The 24,501-nt window shown below is 34.7% G+C and overlaps 1 protein-coding gene across 1 annotated transcript in view; it reads left to right on the plus strand.

Annotated features, from left to right (window-relative positions):
* LOC149806231 (cadherin-23-like) overlaps positions 1-24,501 on the plus strand; it is a 317,815-nt gene that overhangs the window by 205,887 nt on the left and 87,427 nt on the right. Inside the window, exons 25-29 of the mRNA XM_089935354.1 lie at positions 1,903-2,140; positions 12,303-12,517; positions 12,883-12,990; positions 20,195-20,443; positions 21,292-21,380. Of these exons, the coding sequence (XP_089791480.1) occupies positions 1,903-2,140; positions 12,303-12,517; positions 12,883-12,990; positions 20,195-20,443; positions 21,292-21,380 (899 nt within the window). The remainder of the gene's footprint in view (positions 1-1,902; positions 2,141-12,302; positions 12,518-12,882; positions 12,991-20,194; positions 20,444-21,291; positions 21,381-24,501) is intronic.

Here is a 24,501-nt window from a genome sequence, read left to right on the forward strand (position 1 = left end):
GTTTTGTTGGATCCAGTTTTCAGTCTGATAACGTATTCAGACCTTTGGTACAACCAAACATGGATCATTTCTCAATATTCATGCCAAAGAGCAATGTGTCATGTGTAATGAAACTCAAGTGAAACACACTACAGTATGGAATCATACACTACATATAAGGAGTTTGAGGATAAATTTGTTTTCTTCAATAAATTGCTCATGATGAAAAAAAGAGGAATAAATGATAATACATGGTTAGTTTCTATCACTTTATTATCAGGTAAGTGCTCCTTTTATCTACTTTAAACATGCAGTGAAAGAGGTGTGCAAATTCAATACAAATTTATTTCATTTCTTAAGTTGTGGGATATATGACCTAGGTGAAAAAAGCTTCACCATAAGTTCCAGGAGAGGGAAAAAAATAATGTATTTTTCTGGGAGAGGAAAAAAAATGATTTTATCATGCCCCTGGATATTTGGTAAATATGACACCTATTGTTTAGATCGACACTGAAATAGAGTTTATTGTTTCCAAATAACTACGGGCTTTCCAGCTGCTGCCTGGTTATGTTATGTGATGATAGCTGACAACATGGCCAAGCCCCTGTGCATTTATAATACTGCATCACATACCAGAACCCACTTTCTTACATATATAGATGTAACAGCCTTTCACCATGGTATAAACTTGAATCATTTGCAATGACTTAAGTAAATTAATTGATTTATTAACTCAGGTGAAAACTTACTTCAACAAAGGCATTGTTTGGTGAATGGGTGTGCTATGCCAGTTGAGCTATTTGCCCTTGATTGAACAGCACTCAAACCTAGTGCATAAAAGACAAACACAAAGATGTGTGTCTCTGTTGTTTGTGTGTGTGTGTGGGGGGGAATTTTTAATGTAGCTTTAACAATTTTTCAGTCCTATCACTAAGATGTCTGCAGTGTGGCAGCTTATGCCTGGCACTGGGGCATCATGCCACAGCCATGGATGATAATGTCCCACCCAGTCACATTATCCTGACACCAGGCCAACCAGTCCTAACACTAACCTCTTCATGGTGAGCAACTAATGAGGCACCTGTTAGTACCATTTTTATAAGTCTTCAGTATGACTCGGTCAGGGTTCAAACTTACAATCTCCCACATCTGAGGCAGATGCTCTAACCACTAGACCGCCAGAGCAGTGTCACAAAGAAGTATTATTAGCTTATTGTTGATTGTTCAGCACAAATTATATCAGCAATTATATCAGCTTTATTTAAAAGTGACAGCTTTTGAAAATTGACAAGCTAACAACAATGTGCAGTGACTAATTATTGACACATTTGAAGTGGACATTCACAAACAGAAACCTATGAACAATTTAAAGACAATATATTTAAACTTTTTTCTTCAAGAATACAACACACCTTGCCAGATGTCATTTGTGGTGTCATTAGGTGTTGTTATACATATGTACGTTACATCATGATGTCATTTAGTTTCATTGTAGATTGTACATGACTTCATGATATTATTTATGACATTAGTAGGTATGACAGTATTATACAATTATTTATGTACATGACCTCATGAAATCATTTGTGACATCATTAGGTATTATTATACATATGTACCTCATTATGGCATGTTTGCCATTATCAGGTGTTATATTATCTCATGATGTCATTTATGGTGTCATTGGTATTATTTCATACACCAGTATATGTTCATGTTAAAGTAATCCAGTAGAAACTAACTTTGTTGTTATGTATCAGAAGCTTTGAATTTCCTAATTTGATTTTGAAAAACCTTCCTTAGAAAGTGTTAAATTTTTTTTGGTAAGAACAATTTTTAGCAAACTTATGAAGGGAAATAATTCACCACTGCATTTGTTTGATCCTATTACCAAAATACTGGTAATACATTTTTTTATTTCAGTTGAAAATTGAAGCTGCTGATGGTGGTAATCCTCAGTTGGCAACAATATTATCATTAACAGTTGTACTTTTGGATGTCAATGACAACCCACCAGAATTCTCAAGGGGAAGTGATATGTATCCTTATAAGGTGTACATAGAGGAAGAAAGAATGGGAGCTGACACCACCAGGAGTCTGGCTATAGCTGTGGACAGAGATAGTGAGGCACAAAACCTCCTCATCTGCTACTATATTATAGGTAAATTTAATACTGATGTAGAGTGAGGTGCAATGCCTCCTGATTTGCTGCTATAGGTAAAACTGATCTAAAGTGAGGCACAAAACCTCCTGATAAGGTACAGTATTCTTTTTTCCCATCCCCATGAATAAAGTACAGCAAAGTGTGGCAGTAAGACACTAGGCATGAATGCAGTTTGCTCATGTTGAATAAAGTACAGCAATGTGTGGTAACAATACAGTGGACAGTATGCTTACAATAACAGTACACTGGACAGTATGCTTACAGTAACAATACACTGGACTATATGCTTACAATAACAATACATTGGGCAGTATGCTTATAATAACAATACACTGGATAGTATGCTTATGATAATACACTGGACAGTATGCTTACAATAACAATACACTGGACAGTATGCTTACAATAACAGTTCACTGGACAGTATGCTTACAATAACAGTACACTGGACAGTATGCTTACAATAACAATACACTGGACAGTATGCTTACAATAACAATACACTGGACAGTATGCTTATGATAATACACTGGACATTATGCTTACAATAACAATACACTGGACAGTATGCTTACAATAACAATACACTGGACAGTATGCTTACAATAACAATACACTGGACAGTATGCTTATGATAATACACTGGACAGTATGCTTACAATAACAGTACACTGGACAGTATGCTCACAATAACAGTATACTGGACAGTATGCTTACAATAACAATACACTGGACAGTATGCTTATGATAATACACTGGACATTATGTTTACAATAACAATACACTGGACAGTATGCTTACAATAACAATACACTGGACAGTATGCTTATGATAATACACTGGACATTATGTTTACAATAACAATACACTGGACAGTATGCTTACAATAACAATACACTGGACAGTATGCTTATGATAATACACTGGACATTATGCTTACAATAACAATACACTGGACAGTATGCTTACGATATCAATGCACTGGACAGTATGCTTACGATAACAATACACTGGACAGTATGCTCGTGCTGAATAAAGTAAATCATAGTGTGGTAATAAGACACCTGGTATGCATAATATATTTCAAGTAAATAATGATGTTCTAGACCTTTAACTGCCACTTTCTCTCTCTTAGTACAGTTATGCTGTGTAAAGCACAACAAAATAATGAGGTAATACAAAGTTATGATGATGAGTTTCATGAAAATGATGTGTTCTAGACAGGGTTTAGCAATTTCTCTACAATGACACATTTTGATGTTTTAGACAGGGTTTAGCAATTTCTGTACAATGACACGTTTTTTGATGTTCTAGACAGGGTTTAGCAATTTCTGTACAATGAGGCAATTTGATGTTCTAGACAGGGTTTAGCAATTTCTGTACAATGAGGCAATTTGATGTTTTAGACAGGGTTTAGCAATTTCTGTACAATGAGGCAATTTGATGTTCTAGACAGGGTTTATCAGTTTCTCCACAATGAGGCATTTTGATGTTCTAGACAGGGTTTATCAATTTCTCTACAATGAGGCATTTTGATGTTCTAGACACAGGGTTTATCAATTTCTCTACAATGAGGCATTTTGATGTTCTAGACAGGGTTTAGCAATTTCTCTACAATGACACATTTTGATGTTCTAGACAGGGTTTAGCAATTTCTCTACAATGAGGCATTTTGATGTTCTAGACACAGGGTTTATCAATTTCTCTACAATGAGGCATTTTGATGTTCTAGACAGGGTTTAGCAATTTCTCTACAATGACACATTTTGATGTTCTAGACAGGGTTTAGCAATTTCTCTACAATGAGGCATTTTGATGTTCTAGACAGGGTTTAGCAATTTCTCTACAATGACACATTTTGATGTTCTAGACAGGGTTTAGCAATTTCTCTACAATGAGGCATTTTGATCTAGACACAGGGTTTATCAATTTCTCTACAAAGAGGCATTTTGATGTTCCTGACAGGGTTTATCAATTTCTCTACAGTGAGGCATTTTGATGTTCTACACAGGGTTTATCAGTTTCTCTACAATGAGGCATTTTGATGTTCCTGACAGGGTTTATCAATTTCTCTACAATGAGGCATTTTGATGTTCCTGACAGGGTTTATCAATTTCTCTACAGTGAGGCATTTTGATGTTCTAGACAGGGTTTATCAATTTCTCTACAGTGACAAGTTTTGATGTTCTAGACAGGGTTTATCATTTTCTCTACAGCGAGGCATTTTGATGTTCTAGACAGGGTTTATCAATTTCTCTACAATGAGGCATTTTGATGTTCCTGATAGGGTTTAGCAATTTCTCTACAATGACACGTTTTGATGTTCTAGACAGGGTTTAGCAATTTCTCTACAATGACACATTTTGATGTTCTAGACAGGGTTTAGCAATTTCTCTACAATGAGGCATTTTGATGTTCTAGACACAGGGTTTATCAATTTCTCTACAATGAGGCATTTTGATGTTCCTGACAGGGTTTATCAATTTCTCTACAATGATGCATTTTGATGTTCTAGACAGGGTTTAGCAGTTTCTCTACAATGAGGCATTTTGATGTTCTAGACAGGGTTTATCAATTTCTCTACAATGAGGCATTTTGATGTTCTTGACAGGGTTTATCAATTTCTCTACAATGAGGCATTTTGATGTTCTTGACAGGGTTTATCAATCTCTCTACAGTGACACGTTTTGATGTTCTAGACAGGGTTTATCATTTTCTCTACAGTGAAGCATTTTGATGTTCCTGACAGGGTTTAGCAATTTCTCTACAGTGACACGTTTTGATGTTCTAGACAGGGTTTAGCAATTTCTCTACAATGACACATTTTGATGTTCTAGATAGGGTTTAGCAATTTCTCTACAATGAGGCATTTTGATGTTCTAGACACAGGGTTTATCAATTTCTCTACAATGAGGCATTTTGATGTTCTAGACAGGGTTTATCAATTTCTCTACAATGAGGCATTTTGATGTTCCTGACAGGGTTTATCAATTTCTCTACAATGAGGCATTTTGATGTTCTAGACAGGGTTTAGCAATTTCTCTACAATGAGGCATTTTGATGTTCTGATGGTTAGACAACATTTAACAAATCCTTTCCAGTACCATGAGGCATGTTGTTGATGTTGTAGATGGGATTTACAGACCTGCCAACTATTACATTTTAGCTGCAAGATTTTTTACGAAAATTACCCTTAAACTACAGACTTACAGCATGAAAAACTTTGTTAAAAAATGTCTCAGTGAACTCGATACCAAGAAGGCTACAGGGCTTGATCAGATTGGTCCATGACTCATTAAATCTTCTGCCTCTGCTATTGTAGATAGCATAACATTCATAATCAATTTAAGTATTTGCAACTTCATCTGTCCCCAAAATATGTAAAACTGCAAAAATAACTCCTATTCACAAATCTGGTTCAAAGGATGATGCTGATAACTACTAACCAATCTCAATACTACCAAACTTGTCAAAATTATCCGAAAAACATGTCCATGACTCATTCATGTCATATTTAACCAAACACTTGGTGCTACACCCTAATCAGTCAGGCTTTAGACAGAAACATTCCTGTGAGACTGCCTTGATCTCCCTAACTGATAAATGGCTTCAAGCACTTGACCAAGTAGGATAACAGGATCTGTATTTGTAGATTTCAGGAAAGCTTTTGACATGGTGGATCATGAAATCCTTTTGAAGAAACTGAAAATCTACCAGTGTGATGAAAGAATAATTAGATGGTTTACTTCTCACTTAAGTGAGAGAACACAACATGTTTACATAAATAATGTTCTGTCTGAACCTGAAACAATTAGATATGGAGTACCACAAGGCTCAATTCTAGGCCCATTACTATTCATTTTATTTATTAATGACCTACCACTTTTACTAAGAGACTCAATATCATCTACAGATCTCTGTGCAGATGACACACCATTGTCAGACATTAAAAACACAAAGCATGAACTTGAAATTTCTTTACAGAATGCCCTAAACAAACTGGAAAACTGGTGCACATGCAATGGCATGGTGGTAAATACTGGTAAAACTAAAATATTACTTATCTCAACATGGTAAAGAAGGACAAATCTTGATAGTGATGAACTATGTCTGACATGGAAGGATACAAATTTGCAAATGGTCTGTCATGATAGATTACTTGGTGTTCTGGTAGATAATAACCTATCATGGACTGAACATAACAAACATATCAGTAAAAACGTCAAGTCAAGCTTATGGCTTCTCAGTAGGATAAGACATTTTCTCCCTGAAAGGCACAGAAAACTATTTTATAACAGTTACATACAACCCTATTTAGACTACTGTAATACAGTATGGCATAATTCAAATGATAAAAACATAGCAAAACTGGCACATCTTCAAAAAAGAGCATTTGGGCTAATAATAATAATAATATTGCTTTATTTATAGAGGGTGACTCATTAGTCAAGGACTATTCTCCCTAGAGGCCCTCTTAAGGAGAGTATAACAATTCACATTATATGAAGATGGCAATAATTGCTGTTTATTTTAACATGTTTAGTATTAAAATACTAAATTCCATTATCTGTTAGAAGCACATACATGCTCATGATATCTTTTCTTAAATACGCTAATATTTTCAGCAGATTTTATTTTCACGCATTTAAGATGCACCTAATTATAAGACGCACCCATATATAAGACGCGGGTTTTGACAATTTGTGTAAAAAATATTTTACATAAGACGCCCACAAATATAAGACGCACGTGGCCTAGCCATCTGCCGCACTGAGCAATTTATCTCCAGTGGTTTCCTTTCCTTTATCGTAAATGAAAATTTGCCCAATGTTTCATCCCCCGTCGGATGTAAACAAGGCTTCATTACCATTTTTAGTTGAGATGAAAGAATTGTCTGAGGCAGGACTGCAACGGTTATCGTTTATTCTTATCTCCCGCTGGGCCAATAGCGGATGGGTTGAGTACCTGGTATCTAGATTTTAGAACAATAAACGCCAGATGTAAAGGCGCTTCATTGATCTGCTAGGCCAAGTCTTCAGCGGGTGGGATTAGTACCGCACATAGACCAATAAATGCCCGATGTATGCGGTTAGCATATATACTGGTAAACGTGGGAACAGTCTCTTATTACCGGTATATATAAATGAGTGATCAATTTGCTTAGCATTTTTAAAATTTATAAAATTGTCACGATGCCGAAGCGAAAATCATATATGGCCAACTTTAAATTAGACGTCATCAAGTTTGCCAAGGAGCGTGGCAGCAGAGCTGCTGGAAGAGAATTTAGCTGCAGCGAGAAGAATGTACGTGATTGGAGGTTGGAGGAAGAGGAGATTAAGAAGATGAATCCAAGGAAACGAGCTCGTAGAGGTAGAAAGGTAAGATGGCCGAACTTGGAAGAAAATCTAGCCAACTGGGTGCGTTTGCAACGTGACAGTAACCGTGCTGTTTCAACGATAGCGATCAAACTGAAGGCTCGAATTATTGCTACAGAAATGAAGATCACAGACTTTCGTGGTGGCAGTGTCGACTGGGTGTACAAGTTCATGAAACGGAACAATCTTGCAGTCCGGTCACATACAGCTGTTGGACAGAAGCTTCCGGACGATTGGGAGAATAAATTGGATGTTTTCCATACCTTTGTTCAGAAGGAAATAAGTGAACTGAAGTTGGCAGATGATGACATCATCAATATGGATGAGATTCCAATGTCATTCGTGTTAAAAAACACTTAGATAAGACGCCCATTAATATAAGACGCACCCTGGGTGCGGGGTAAGTAAAATTTTGTATAAGACTAGTCTTATATACGTGAAAATACGGTAGTGGAAGCTTATTCCACAGAACTGTACCAGAGTATTGAAAACTCTTTTTAAATTGCTCTGTTTTTGGTTTTGGTATTAGAAGGTTTCCATGTGATATTGATCTCAACTGGTATTGTGTTGAAAAAGGCCTGAATAAGTCTTGAAGATACTCTGGTGCAGTTCCATGTAGACATTTATATAAAAGAACTGCCTTGTGAAAATCTATCCTGTCATATATTGTGAACCATTTGAGTTCTGTAAATAATGCTTTTGAGGGATGATCAACAGATGCATCTAAAATGACACGTGCAGCTCGTTTCTGAAGTTTATAAATCCTGTCAAGCTCAGATTTAGCACAGTTTCCCCATACATTAGAACAATAATCCATTGTTGGAAGAATATATGACTTGTAGTATATATTGCGAGTTTCCATAGGTAAATATTTCTTGATTCTGCTGAGAAGGGCAATTTTGGATGACAGTGTTTTACAAAGCTTATCGATATGGTCATTCCATAATAAATTATTATCTACAGACACACCTACAAGCCTTTCATGTTTGACATTTTCTAATGGATGATTATTTATTGCAAGAGATAGTTTTGGGTTCCCTGACTTGTGTAGCTTTTGTGATGTCCCCAAAATCATACATTTTGTTTTACCTTCATTAATTGCCATCCTATTTTGTTGTGCCCAGTTTTGGACTCTGATAAGGTCTGAGTTTAATCTCATTTGGATAACTTCAGTATCAGAACTAGATGTATACAAGGTTGCATCATCTGCAAAGAAATCTGTGTTTGTGGATTCATTATTTAATGGTAGATCATTGATATAGATAAGGAAGAGGAGAGGGCCCAAAACTGAGCCTTGAGGGACTCCAGAATGAATAGTGCGAGTTTGAGAGCTGATATTGCCAATGCTTACTTGTTGAGACCTTTGGTTTAGGTATGATCTAAACAAGTTTAAAGAAGGATTGTCAAACCTGTAACAGTTCAACTTTTGCAGCAGAATTTCATGATCAACAAGATCAAAGGCTTTCTTGAAGTCAAGGAAAACAATCCCAGTCATATGTCCATTATCCATTTCCTTCAGCCAAAGATCAATTAATTTGGTAAGTTCTGTTTGGCACGAGTGGTACTTTCTAAATCCTGATTGAGCTTTATGAAATAGAGAGGATGTTTTGAAAAATTTATAGACCTGAATGGCTACATGCTTTTTAAATAGTTTTGACAATACAGGTAGAATTGATATTGGTCTGTAATTTCCTGGATCCTCCTTTTCTCCTTTCTTAAAGATAGGTGTAACCTTTGCACATTTCAATGTTTCTGGAAAATTACCACTCATTATACTTAAATTTATGATATGCGTTAGTGACTTTATTATTACTGGTGCAGCAATTTTAAGAATTCGTGGACCAATACTATCCAATCCAGAGGATTTATTAGTATTAACCTTAATTAGCATACCAAAAACATCAGTTTCACTAATATTAGCTATTGAAAAATAATTATCATCAGGAATTTTAGCTCTCATAAATAATAGAAGAGCATCAAGTTCAACTGGGATGTTAGTCTGGTTCTGAATACTCTTACTGGAGATGCTTATGAAGAAATTGTTGAACATTTCCACAGTGTCTTGTACAGATGTTGCTATATCATCATTTTGCTTAAGTCTAGGGGGAAGACAACTGTTCTTGCGTGGGTTCAGCTCTTTTAGATGCTTCCACAATGTTTTGGTACTCTTACTTTCATTAATAGCCTGTTTATAGTAGTTTTCTTTTGCCTTATCTATCAGGTGCTTAGTTTTATTTCTCCACTTTCTATAGCTTTTCATGTCTTTTTTCTTGTGGAAATTATCTCTTAGGTGCCTAGCCTCATTCATCTCAGGGGTAATCCACTTGGGTGTAATTTGGTGTTTACCCTTTAATATCAATCCAGAAAGAAAGCAAGGAAAATTTACCTATTAAAGACCGAATCTGTTTGAGAAAAGCCAAATTAATGTACAGGATATCTCATAATAGTGCTCCTGAATATTTACAATCACTATTCCAGTATAGGCTACTTGGTAATACTCCCTACCTGCAATCCATGTCTACCAAACAGTATAAAATTCCCAAACCAAATAAGGAGTTATTTAAAAAAAGTTTCCAATACTCTGGAACTCTGCTCTGGAATAGTATTCCAGTTGAGATTAGAAATGCTCACTCTATTTCCTTCTTCCAAACCCAATATATCCAGTGGCTTCAGAGATGCAGCTAAATTAAATAAATTCCTTTGTATGAGGGCCTCAAGGTAGATTAGTTTTTAGCTAATTGTGTTACCCTCTTTAAATAAGGTCATTATTATTATTATTATTATTAAGCAAACACTATGGAAAAATGATCATTGCTGAAAAATCCGGAAAATTTGTTCATTCTTTTTTTATTTAGATCCAAGTTTTATATTAGAAGTAGTGTAATAGGTCAGGGAACCAGACTAACTTTACATCATCACATCAGATGCTTTAAACTGCACATATTTATTCATGCGAAGCATCTGCATGATCAAACTTTTGAATATATAATTTTTGTTTAAAATGGTGTCCAGCAAGCTATTCATGTTTAAGACAAAAGGGAAATATGCCTTTTGAAATGTTAATAAGCAACACAGGAAAAATAAAAAGGAATATTCATATTCTTGTGAATATAAGCTGGAAGGGACATAATTATGTTTATTGGACATCACATGCCAATTTGAGTATGAATCATGGCGGGAAATATGATTGCTGTCGTCATGTGAAATGGAAAAAGAATTTCCAGGAATTACGTCAAGTCAAGAGTCAGCAGCAAGCCATTGAGCTGCATAGGGTTTGGAACTAAAATTTGTGCAACTGTACTAGTGGTAAATAAAGTCTACGCATACTTTACAAACTTTTCAGTTGAGCATAATGTTTATCGTTGCTGCTTGTTCCAAATACCAAACTTTTAATTACGTTTACAAGCTTTACAATAGCAGTTATGATATTTTGTTACACCTTACTGAAAACTGGTCAAACTTAAGGGAAAAAATCAACTGCCTTACTGAGATGGACTCGTCAGGGTTAGCAGGTCTCGATTTAGGAACTTCTTCACTACCATGAGGAATGTTGATGATGATGTATACAGGATTTAGCATCCACTTCCATACCATAGGGCATGGTCATTATATTCCATACAGCCGAGTTTAAATGTTTCCTTGAAAGTACTGGAATCTGGCTTTTAAACTTTAAGCCTTGAAAATTTAAAGTTTTAAAGTCTTTGAAAATCATTTATGCTCCCAAAAATGAATTTGGGCCATGTTTTGTGATATGGTTCCTGTAATATCAGCATGATTGGTTTATTATTGATGATCTTGTTTTATTGTGTTGCCAGTCTTCAGTTGATTCACCTGTTTTGGTTTGTATCACTTGTCATTTCATATATGATTTTCACTTTGTATGTATTTGAGGTCGTGGAAGAATATTTATGAGACTGGAAAGTCTTTGAATTTCACTTGAGTGGAAGCTTATGAAATCTGATACATGGTTTAGGAAGCACTTGTCTACCTTGAGACATGTTGATTATGTTCTGGGCAGGATTTAGCAATCACTTTGCAACCAATTCCCAACAATGAGGCATTTTGGGATTAAGACACAAGCACCTGGCATTTGACTTGCAATACAAGTTTTTACCAAAACAGATGGGTATAAATTTATTAATCAAGTACAGTTATTACATAAGATACTGAACATTAAAATGAAGTTACTTAAAATACCTCTTAAATGGTTTTTGCATTAAGGAGAAAACTCCAATTCATTGAGGCCTAAAACCTCCTTGTATTATTACTGGTTATTGTTATAATCGTGTCCGAAGTTTGGAGGACAATACTTTTGTATTGTCTTGCCTGCACAAGCAAGTGTTATGAAATATGTGGATTAATTAATATTTTTATTAATATAGATGGAGGTGTAAATTTCACGCCATGTGGCATTGACTTTAATGAAAAACCTTTTCTGTGCGTTTATAAACTTTGATTTTACAGGCTGGCCTTTTATGCAGAGCAGGCGATTTGTCATTGTGCTATTTTTCTCTAAAATAATGGGTATACCATCAGACAGAGAAAATGTAGATTACAAAGGGCACAACAAGTTAAATTTTATTCCATTTAATTTTAACTCTTCCATGCACTCTGACAGAGAAGTACGGAAATTATAATCACGGAAATGAAAATATCAAACAAGTCACTAAACCTCAAATGAAACCTCATTATTACTGCCAGCAACATTGAGAGTTGCAATCTGTCTAGATGCTACTTTCATGTGTACAAAAGAAAATGTATTTACCTCAGTTTGTTTGTTTCAGGTGGTGATGATGCAGTCTCAATCTACCTGCACCTTGATGATGGTGGAAACTTGACCCTGATCAAACCGCTGGATCGCGAAGCACTTCCAGTTCCCTTCATCAGTATGATTGTGTGGGCCACTCCACAGTGCAGCCTTAATGTCCCAAACAACTTGCGACCTGCAGTCTTCCCACCCAGTGACTATGACAGAAATCAGACACTACTTTGGGCACGGGTAGGTTGTTCTTATTCTTAGGAAGGTTTAGCTTCCAAAATCTTCTATAGAATTAAGAAGAAACTAATATGGACCAGTCATCATATATTGATGCTCTGCATTCAGTGTGGGTCATTCAGAGTAAGTTGGAAAGAACTATAGTGGTCCTTGTGAACAGTCCTATTCCACTGCAAGTCATGTCTACTAATGCTTGTATATATGATTTAATCAAGTCCTTTTCCATCTAATGATAAGCTAGTTGACAGCTCAGTATAGTGATACTGTTTATTCAGACCTTGACTTTGGAATTCCTTGGCATTTATTGTATTTCACTAATGTTTGACTGTTTGGTTATAATTCACTAATACATGATTGTTTTTCTTTAGGTGTACATAACAGATGTTAATGATAACCCTCCAGAATTCCGACAATCTCCAATCACAGTGGGTGTAACAAGAGACACAGAACTTGGAACTTTTATTGCCAATCTACAGGTTTGCTGGATTCTCTTGTTGCAAAAAAGTTCGTTATTCAAATGGATAAAACTGATGTAGATGAATGAGTTTGTTATCCAAATGGATAAACATGACATTGATAAATGAGTTTGTTATCCAAATGGATAAACATAACATTGATAAATGAGTTTGTTATCCAAATGGATTAACATGACATTGATAAATGAGTTTGTTATCCAAATGGATAAACATGACATAGATAAATGAGTTTATTATCCAACTGGATAAACACTAAATGGGTAAATGAGTTTGTTATCCAAATGGATAAAAATGAAATTGATAAATGATTTTGTTATTGAGATGGGTAATCACTAAGTAGATGAATTTGTTATCCAAATGGATAATCACTAAGGAGATGAATGAGTTTGTTATCCAAATGGATAAATATGAAATCGATAAATGAGTTTGTTATGGATAAACACTAAATAGAATCTGAATGCTTTCTTGTTTTATACCAAGTTGGACTGTTAGTAACAATCATGCAGTTCAAATAAACCAATAATGCAGATTGGGTAACACATTACAGATTTGGATAACACATATCTGATGTAGATGTTAAAATGTTTAATATTTTCTCTCAAGGAATTGCAGTACAAATTTCAGATAAGAATCCAACATAATGCTCACTGGATGATGACACCAATTGTTAATGTCTGTGTCATCAGGATTCATAAAGACCGCTAGTAAATACCCTTTCCATGGTTACATCTATTAAACTTTTCATACTTCTTCCAACCTGCACAGCTCTGCAATCCTCAGGCATAATTCAGTTTGATTTTATATATGAACTGCCTTATCTATGAACAGTAATTTTTTGTACAAAAGTTTCATCTTTTCCTATCATATTTGACAAAATTATAGCAACTTTTGGGTCTTTTCATATCAGTCTTTGACAAAATTATAGCAATTTTAGGGTCTTTTCATATCAGTGTTTCACAAAATTATAGCAATTTTAGGGTCTTTTCATATCAGTGTTTGACAAAATTATAGCAAATTTTGGGTCTTTTCATATCAGTGTTTGAGAGCTATAGCCAATTTTTAGTCAATTTTGGATCCTTACATTAGCATCTTTTGAAACCAGCATAGCTTAGGAACCAGTAAAAATAATCCTGATGCACTTATGAGCAAACAGATTGTTGGTTGAGAAAAAATGCTCAAGATGCGAAAGGTTGAATAGGCAGAATCAGCAGTAACCAATTTTAATTTTTCAAATTAGCATCAAGTTGGGGTGGGGATGAATTTGAAAAACATACCAATATTAGGGAGGAAATAAATGATAAATCTGTGTAACTGGGTTGTGTTTTTTTTAAATACTGGTTCAGCACCATTTAGTTATAGTGTTGTCTATGGGGCCTGTCATTCATTTAGCTACAGTGTCTGTGGGGCCTGTCATTCATTTTGTCACAGTGTGATCTGTGGGGCCTGTCATTTGTTTAATTATAGACAATCATATTCTGTATGTAAGGGAAGTGGGTGTTGGTATGTGATAGTATATATAGTTAGAATGAGAGAGACATAGAGGTATATAATAGAGAGGAAGGATGGGAGATGTGAAACAAGAGGAACTTAGTAAAGTGGAAAACTAGGTAGCTAAAACTGTAGAAAAATGAGAAGAGCTTTGTTTCACAGATACGGACAATTGTGGGGAAAACGAGTTTCAGATAATTCCTGAATTTGCACGTAGAGATATCCTCAAGGATGATAAGAAGTTTCACTATTACTTGCAATGAAATCACGGCAGCAATATTTTACTAACTGAACAATACAAAACTTGAGTTTGATGTAGATGATTGTCTCATGAAATAAATGTTACATGTTTTTAACGGAAAGAAATCTTGTTGGGTAATGTATCAACAGTTAGTCTGGTTCCCTGCTTCGTAGACTCCTTGTTTTGCAAAATATTATTGAACATCACTCCGGGAACCAGTCTGCTCAGCAAAATTAAAAGCCATGATGTAATACATGAATAAGTATTTGTTCCCTTTATTATTTAAAGGATGACTGTTGTAAAGAGCTTTCTGATTGGTCAAAATTTTGTAGTTGTCCAATGAATCGTTGCGTAATGGAAACTGATGGGAATGCTAAATGTGGCGATTTGAGCGGGATACGAGTTTGAATAACCATTTTAAAAAATGTGCAGCAAAGAGAATAGCTTGAATCAAAGTCGATGGGAGCGTAATTGGTCAGTGTATATGAAAACTGAACCCCAGGACTAGCATTTTGCTTTTTGTGCCATAAACAGCTCTACAGTAGTGGCTAATGGGCTAAATAGGACAAGGAATTGAACCAGGGATGATTTCGAAGTTATATAACTCAAAACTGATTAACTTCAAGGATGAATTTAAGGAGGACAACGTATAGATCACTGGTGGGAATTCTTGCGAAAATTGTAGTGAAATCTCACAAAAGTTTTAGTCAAATATTTGTGAAATCTCACCAGACTTTTCAGTGAAATGAAAAAGACTTAAGTGATGCTATATAAGGCTTTGTATGCGAGAAAGAAAATGAGGACAAGAAAAACCTAAATCTTATTTGATAATGTCTGTCAAAATAAGATTTATATCCATTTTATAAATTATGGTGAATATTCATCATTGATTCCCAATAATGTCTAAGAATCATTAGGCAGTTTAATAGAAATCTGAAGCAGATTTTTTATGGTTTAGACAGAAGGCGCTTAAAAAGCCCATCTGAAATCTGCCTTAAGTATGCCTGGAAATTTTTGTACAGGATGAACTATTACCAAATTCCATATGAACTATTTACAAATTCTATATGGACCATATACAAATTCCATATGGTATATTTACCAATTCCATATGGACTATTCACAAATTCCATATGGAGAATTGCCAAATTCCAATTGGAATTTTAATTTTATTCCATATGGACAACCTACAGATCTCATGGATTAATTAGCATATTCCATGTTATTTTCCATATGAAGTGCATACGGAGTCCATAACATTTCAATATGGATACACTGAAATCCATAAGAGTGCTTTAACTATAGAATAGAAATGTCCATATGGATATTTCTGTAAAAGTACGTATGGATTACATATCCATTTCATGTCGAAAATTTCGTACGGGTGCCTGCTAAATGTAAATTTGTTAGTTTAAGACTGCCTGCTAAATGTAACTTTGTTTATTTAAGACTGCCTGCTAAAGGTAAATTTGTTAGTTAAAACTGCCTGCTAAATGTAACTTTGTTTATTTAAGACTGCCTGCTAAAGGTAAATTTGTTAGTTTAAGACTGCCTGCTAAATGTAAATTTGTTTTTTGCTGAGATGAGCTCTTCTACTGGTTTATGGTGTTTCATGATAGATTTTATATCTTCACTTTAGGAGTTACACAACTAGTTCAGTAAAGTTTCACAGCATGTGGCATTGACTTTTATAAGCTTTTATTTCACAGGTTGTGGGAGGGGGAGATTGAGACTAAAAAGGTGTGTGTTGAGGTACTGTGGGGGAGGTCAGTGTATATAACCCCAAAAAGCAATGTCATACAGTTGAGCATAATTAAGGTTATCTATTCATATAAGCCTATAGAAAATTAGTGGAAATTTAAATTTAAAAATATGAAAATATAATGTTTTCTTTGAAGCATTTATTACACTTTCAAACAGAAAATAGTTGATAGACTTGGCCTTGTTAAATATCATCATGCACACACTTAACCACAAGGACATTAAATAAAAAAGGTACACCAAGTTTCGGTCTTTAACTTAGCCAGTCTATTTATGGACTCCTTGTTCCATTCAGTGGCAAATCATGTCTGTATTCATGGTTTGTTTACTTCATTCAGTGGCTAATTGGTCACAATTGGTTTTCCAAGAATCTGCTGATATTCAACCAATCAAAAATGACTTGACTTTTCTTTGTTTAAATTCAGCCAATCAGAAATGACTTTTCTTTGTTTAAATATTAAATATTCATTAGCTAACTGATACTGGTTTTACTTCACATATTTCATTGATGATGAATCATAAAAAATGGTGGATTACAGAGTGATATTTGATGATAATAAGAGTGAAAATGAATAGTTTGGATTTGGTCTTGAAAATGTTGAGGATAGTCATAATATAAACACTGCTTATATTATTGGGTGTTACATTCATATGTAATCATGGTATAAGCACTGCTTATATTATTGGGTGTTGCATTCCTATGTAATCATGGTATAAACACTGCTCATATTATTGGGTGTTGCTTTCACTTGTAGTCATGGTATAAACACTGCTCATATTATTGGGTGTTGCATTCACTTGTAGTCATGGTATAAACACTGCTTATATTATTGTTGCACTCATATGCAATTATAGTATGAAGACAGGTCAGTTCCCTAAATCATAGAAAATGACTAAGTGATGCAGTGATGCCACTTTTCACAGAAATTGGAAATAAGAATGAAGTCAAGAACTACAGACCATACCTGTTAACTCTCATTCCAGGAGAAAAAAGCTCCTGATTTTTGGGGTCATTAAACGCCTACCTCCCAATTTCATAATATCTTCCGATTTTTGCAGAGAACTCCCAATTATTACATTTTGTCTGTCAATTTCATTTCTTCTAAAAAAGATTCTCCATCAATAGATATATCTTATGCAAGCCACAGAAGCCATATTCTTTTATTACCCGTGAATGTTGTTGTGACAAAATAATTATCTCGCTACAAAGAATTTTTTCTTTGGTAAAAAGAATGTTAAGTTTGAACATTATTTACATCAAATTATGATCTTTTTTAACCTACTGAAGTCAGAAAATAAACCAAACAAAAAATAAACCACAACAAATAAAATTGTCAGCAATTTTTTTCCCAAGAATGATCGCTGTGATGCTGTTGCATCTTCATTCCCACTAAAGAAACTTACATGATCGAACATTTGGCATTGCTGTACCATATATGCAAACATTAATTATCATTGTTAATTAAAAGAAGGAATGAAGAAACATACCATGCAGCTTATTTGACCTCAAAAAACTAATTCAGAATAAAGATGTTTTTTAGTAAGCAATGTTAAATGCCTTTCAAGTTGAGAATAAGAAAATAAAGTGGGATACAAAACGTGTGAAAAATAGTTGTCACATGTACGTCATGTAGCTTGAGACTGTATTTAGGCAGGCACTACTAGTTACAATAAAATAGGGCATAGGTTTATTTGCCAATCAGTTGCTGGTGCTTACCTAAAACACGCTGTAGAACACGGTTTCTTTGAATTGTGTAGGAGGGCTAGACCTTTTCACAAAATAATTGAAGTGATAAGGATTAACTGTTAATTAATCACACTGGCTTTCTTGCTTGTATACTTAAGACTAACCTTTAGCTATTGTGCAGTTTGGCCACAGCTGACAGAACATGCAAAAAGAGCAGGTCCTGGGGCAAAATAAGGCATTGCTCAGGGAGAAACGATGTGTCATTTGAGAATTTCATGCATATTGGACCCAGATGATTGGTTAATATCTAGTGAAAATGAGGTTTAAAAATGACGTTGTTTTTGTTGTTGTTGTTGTTGTGGGGTTTAACGCCATTCTTCAGCACACGATAGGTTATACATGGCGGCCAGTATTAATGGTGGAGGAAGAACCCAGGAAAACCCATTGAAAGAACCACCGAACCACGAGAAACTACTGGCAAGCTTTCTCACATACCCACATTGGCCGAATCCTAGACTCGAACCCACGCAGAAAAAATGACATGAAAACCTCCCGTTTTTAGGTCACAGTCTCCCTATATTTTTATTCATCCTTCTTACTTGGGTTTTAAGAAGTTGACAGATATGCCACAGATTGTTTCCAACCTTGCTCCCTGTCAAAAATAATAGAGAACATTTGTGCATGATTCTGTATTTTTGTTTTTAAACAAACAAAATCTTCTCAATGAAAACCAATGAGATTTCACACAAAACCGTTTTTGTGACATGGTCTTATTATCAAAAATGGTAGACACGTGGTCAGATCAATTCCTGAGTATCTACATTATCTTTCTAATCAATCAGTGCAGGGCAACCTATTTACTCCTCATCTGAGGTCCACTGTTGAAATGACTGCAAACAGTCAAAATGAACTCCTAGAAAGAACCCTTTATTTGAAATGACTGCAAACATTCAAAATGAACTCCTACAAAGAACCAAATATTTGAAATGGACTGAAAACAGTCAAAATGAACTCCTAAAAAGAACCTTTATTTGAAGCTTTAAGTCTAGTTGCCCATCTGTTGAATACTGTTGCAATGTAAAATTAAATGAGCTGACTCTGCACAATTCTTTCATGAAAGGACGATTACTTGATTACTTAGATAAAATATAATGATTAAATATACAGTGTTCACCATTTCCTGCAGACATTTCAACATGCATATAAATTGTCACATGCCTATCTTTGTTATATTTTCAGTTCAGGTATTTAGGCACAGATGGCAAAGTGTGTTGTATGTGTGTTTCTGTGGGTATGAGCAATGTTTAGGTGTGAGTGTGGCATTTATGTAAATGTTGTAATAGACGGTCTCAAAGTAGATTAGCTCTTTTTGCCTAATTGAGCCACCCTCTTAAAACAAAGATATTATTATTATTATTATTATTATTATTATTATTATTAATATAAATGCATTTTCAGAGGAATTCATTTGGAGTTAGATTGAAAATTTTCTTTAATAATTTGTAGTTCATACAATTTCTTCTGATCAGTGTAAAAGTATGAAAAGCATCTGTTGAAGAACATGTGACAAATTCATAACAATAAAAGAGTTGCATATGAATAAAATCAAAATAGTTTCCTAAAATTAGCTTTTTCATAAATTCATGTTAAAATTGGGTCATTCAGATGATTTGAATACTTCTTTTCTAAACATTCCACATTTTATAATTGAGTACTTTTCTAAACATTCCACATTTAATAACTGAGTACATGTTTTCTAAACATTCCACATTTAATATTTGAGTCCTTTTCTAAACATTCCACATTTAATAATTGAGTACATGTTTTCTAAACATTCCACATTCAATAAGTGAGTACTTCTTTTCTCATAAATTCCATTTGAGATAGGTCATTTCAGTTGCAGATGTAAGAGGTGGACAATATATAGTATATTTTGATTGGACAATACATAGAATATTTTGATTGGACAGTTTATAGAATGTTTTAATTGGACAAGTTATATAATGTTTTGATTGCTTCTCTGACAGGAGGAAGTTCGTGATAAAGATGAGCAGAAAAATGTCACATTTGAAACTAATGATATCCAGATTTACCCTGAGGCACTGCGTAACCAGATAAACCAGCAGGTGCGGGACCCATTTCTCGTTCTCAAAAATGGGTCAGTCAAAACCAACACCTACTTCAAGTCCGACATGAGTGGATACTTCCTCATCAATGTCAGTGCCATGGAGAACATAAATAATGGGTCTTTTTACAGAGTACATGGGCTTCTGCGAGTAAGAATTTTATGAGGCTTTGGAGATGCACTTTGAAATTTTTAATTTAATTTCATGATAAGTACATATTTTTTCTTGATGCATATGAGTTTCTTTAATTTTTTAAGGATATAAAGACTAACAAAAGAAATTGTAGATCTGGATACCTCTGTGTTAATATTTCATAATTTTACTTTTCATTTTAGTTGTGAATCTGACACACATGTTGTGTGAATTAAGTACAAGAAATTGTAGACAGTTTTTAAAATTGCAGATTTATTCTGAATTATTGTCTTTATTGTAATAAGCTAAGTATTTTAACAGCAGATTGTTCAGTAAACATGAAAAAAAACATGCTCTCTGTCTCTCTCTCAAATGATGATTGAGTCAAGTTCAATAAAACCATAACACTAACATAGCAACAACAGTTGTGCTAATTTATTCAATCAACTCTGCTATACTTTTAAGTACATATAATTAATTCAATTAAATGTGCTATGCTTTTAAGTACATATAATTAATTCAATCATCTATGCTATACTTTTAAGTACATATAATTAATTCAATTAAATGTGCTATAAGTTTAAGTACATATAATTAATTCAATCAACTGTGGTAAAAGTTTACAGCTGTAGTCAATATAATGAACTCAGTCAACTGTAATAATAGTTTATAGCTGTTGTATATATATATATATATATATATATATATATATATATATATATATATATATATAATGAACTAATCGATAGATAAAAGTTTACAGCTGTTGTGTATATATATATATATATATATATATATATATATATATAATGAACTCAGTTGACTGAGATAAAAGTTACAGCATTTTTGTTCCAATGTAATTCCAGATTTCTCTCATCAATGATGACCAGAGAGTCAAAGTAGTTTTCAAAGCTACTCCTGCAGCTGTCAATGAATTTAAAGCGGATTTTGTACAGTGAGTAGAGCTGACTGTGCTCAGATGTCACATGCACACATTTTCATACAATGAGTAAAGCTGACTGCAATCAAATGTCACATGCACACATTTTCATACAATGAGTAAAGCTGACTGCAATCAAATGTCACATGCACACAATTTTATACAATGAGTAAAGCTGACTGCAATCAAATGTCACATGCACACAATTTTATACAATGAGTAAAGCTGACTGCAATCAAATGTCACATGCACACAGTTTTATGCAATGAGTAAAGCTGACTGCAATCAAATGTCATATGCACACAGTTTTATGCAATGAGTAAAGCTGACTGCAATCAAATGTCACATGCACACAATTTTATACAATGAGTAAAGCTGACTGCAATCAAATGTCACATGCACACAGTTTTATGCAATGAGTAAAGCTGACTGCAATCAAATGTCACATGCACACAATTTTATACAATGAGTAAAGCTGACTGCAATCAAATGTCACATGCACACAATTTTATACAATGAGTAAAGCTGACTGCAATCAAATGTCACATGCACACAGTTTTATACAATGAGTAAAGCTGACTGCAATCAAATGTCACATGCACACATTTTCATACAATGAGTAAAGCTGACTGCAATCAAATGTCACATGCACACAATTTTATACAATGAGTAAAGCTGACTGCAATCAAATGTCACATGCACACAATTTTATACAATGAGTAAAGCTGACTGCAATCAAATGTCACATGCACACAATTTTATACAATGAGTAAAGCTGACTGCAATCAAATGTCACATGCACACAGTTTTATACAATGAGTAAAGCTGACTGCAATCAAATGTCACATGCACACATTTTCATACAATGAGTAAAGCTGACTGCAATCAAATGTCACATGCACACAATTTGATACAACGAGTAAAGCTGACTGCAATCAAATGTCACATGCACACAATTTGATACAACGAGTAAAGCTGACTGCAATCAAATGTCACATGCACACAATTTTATACAATGAGTAAAGCTGACTGCAATCAAATGTCATATGCACAGTTTCGTGAAGTGAGTAGAGTTGACTGCAATCAGATGTCATATGCACAGTTTCATAAAGTGAGTAGAGCCGACTGCAGTTAGATGTCATAAGGACACAATTGTATATATTGAATAGAACCAACTACAATCAGATGTCACATGCACATGATTTTTTAGTGAGTGGAGCTGACTGCATTCCAATGTCACATGCATATAAGCATATAGTGTTTCGCATAGTTCTCATAGCATATAGTGTAACAAGATAACCGGGTGGGATATTTCGGATTAACAACAGAACACGTTTTGACGACACAGTTATATGGTTTAATGTGGCGATTTATATGAGTAGTGGATGATGAAGATGTGTGCGTATTTATAATCCAAATATTGGATCTATTTAACAAAAAACGCACAGTTTCAAAGATGGAAAAAATGTACAAATAAATTTAGGTCAGTAACCCTAAAACACAGGATAAATGATTTCACAAATGATTCAATAATGGAAAGATGAATATAGTTCACTCAAATAGTAAACAATGTAAGCGTTTACACATAGTAAAAAAAATGTATTCGCTCAGGTAGCGAAATTATGTCACTAAACAAGAACGGATATACAATCTATCCTTCCAGTCCTGAATAATACACTGGGTCTTACTAACCCAAAATTAGCATACAGCTAAAAATACATGTGTGGAGATGCACTCCGTCACCCGTGCACCATATCCGCTCCACAGCTCCTCTGAATCAATTTCACAACCAATATAGACTCCGGACCCTCGGAATACTATGATCACTTGAAACATTAGACCCTCTGGATACTTGAAATATTAGACCCTCCGGACCCCCTGGTCCTTTGACGGCTCTACAGCTGGGTCACCTTAGTCACTCTTGACATTCCGGACGCTAGACATTAGACGCTCCGGCACCTTAAACGCTCCGGACACACGGACGTTTCTACCCTCTGACAACACCGGACACCCCGGATATTCCTACCATCAAAAACTCAGCTGAAAATATACCCGATACAGTGTACTAAACTTGATACAGACATAACGTAAGGACGTTATACATGGTAAGTTAAAAAGATTATATTATAATGGCAATTACAAAACAGAGGTTCAATAGTAAACCTAACCCTGCTTGATAAGACAATAGTAAACAATTCTTTTAAAAAATGTAGCTTTACATTACCAATATAAGTCCTGCACTACGTCGCAACAAGAATAAAAAATGCACGCATTATGGTATGTAAAGAAAACTATAACAAACATGCAAAGGCAAATATGGTAATACACTAGTTATCACTTAAAACCCAAACATTACCTACCCCTACAGCTGGAGTTGTGCGAATCCTTTAAGCAGGCCGCTTGCTGACAAAACCATTAGTATTGTAAAGGTCCTTTACATGTAGTAACGTATTTATACCTTTAGAATTTTCATTATTCTTTATCAAAGGCACCTTGCACATGTGGCACAGGACGAATCGTACTCGCGATTTCGAAATACATAGACCATATTATAATCACCCTCAGGTATCGTTGTACAGAGAAAAAGAAACGAAACCCGAGTACATGTATTTAATTAACAACATTTTCACCATTCCGTGACAATACCTCCCCCCTAAAAAAAAGTGGTATCACTTTTAGAACAATCACGGAATGTGAACAATGAATCATTATTAAAACTTCCAATTTTCAGACCGAACGAAATGATTTGCTAATTACACCCTACTTAAAAAATCATCTCCCACATTTTCTGACCCTCGAATTGCCTCGATTCGAAAACTGTATGGTTGCAAAGACAACGCCCAACGCATCAATCTTGCATTGGTGACCTTTGCTTTATTCAAATATAAAAGCGGCTGATGGTCCGTTTGCAAGGTAAACTCCCTCCCAAAAAGATATGTATGGAATTTCCCTATTCCCCATACTAAACCTAGGCACTCCTTTTCAATCACGGAGTACTTTTCCTCTCTAGGGAGCAATTTCCTACTTGCATAAGCAATGGGCAATTTCATCCCCCCTTGCTCCTGTAGCAAAACAGCCCCAAGACCCGTATCGGACGCATCAGTCCTCAGTACAAAATTTTTATCTATTTCCGGCA

Source organism: Sinohyriopsis cumingii, chromosome 2 (assembly GCF_028554795.1).
Source record: "Sinohyriopsis cumingii isolate HCF-2022 chromosome 2, ASM2855479v2, whole genome shotgun sequence".
Lineage (NCBI taxonomy): Eukaryota > Metazoa > Mollusca > Bivalvia > Unionida > Unionidae > Sinohyriopsis > Sinohyriopsis cumingii.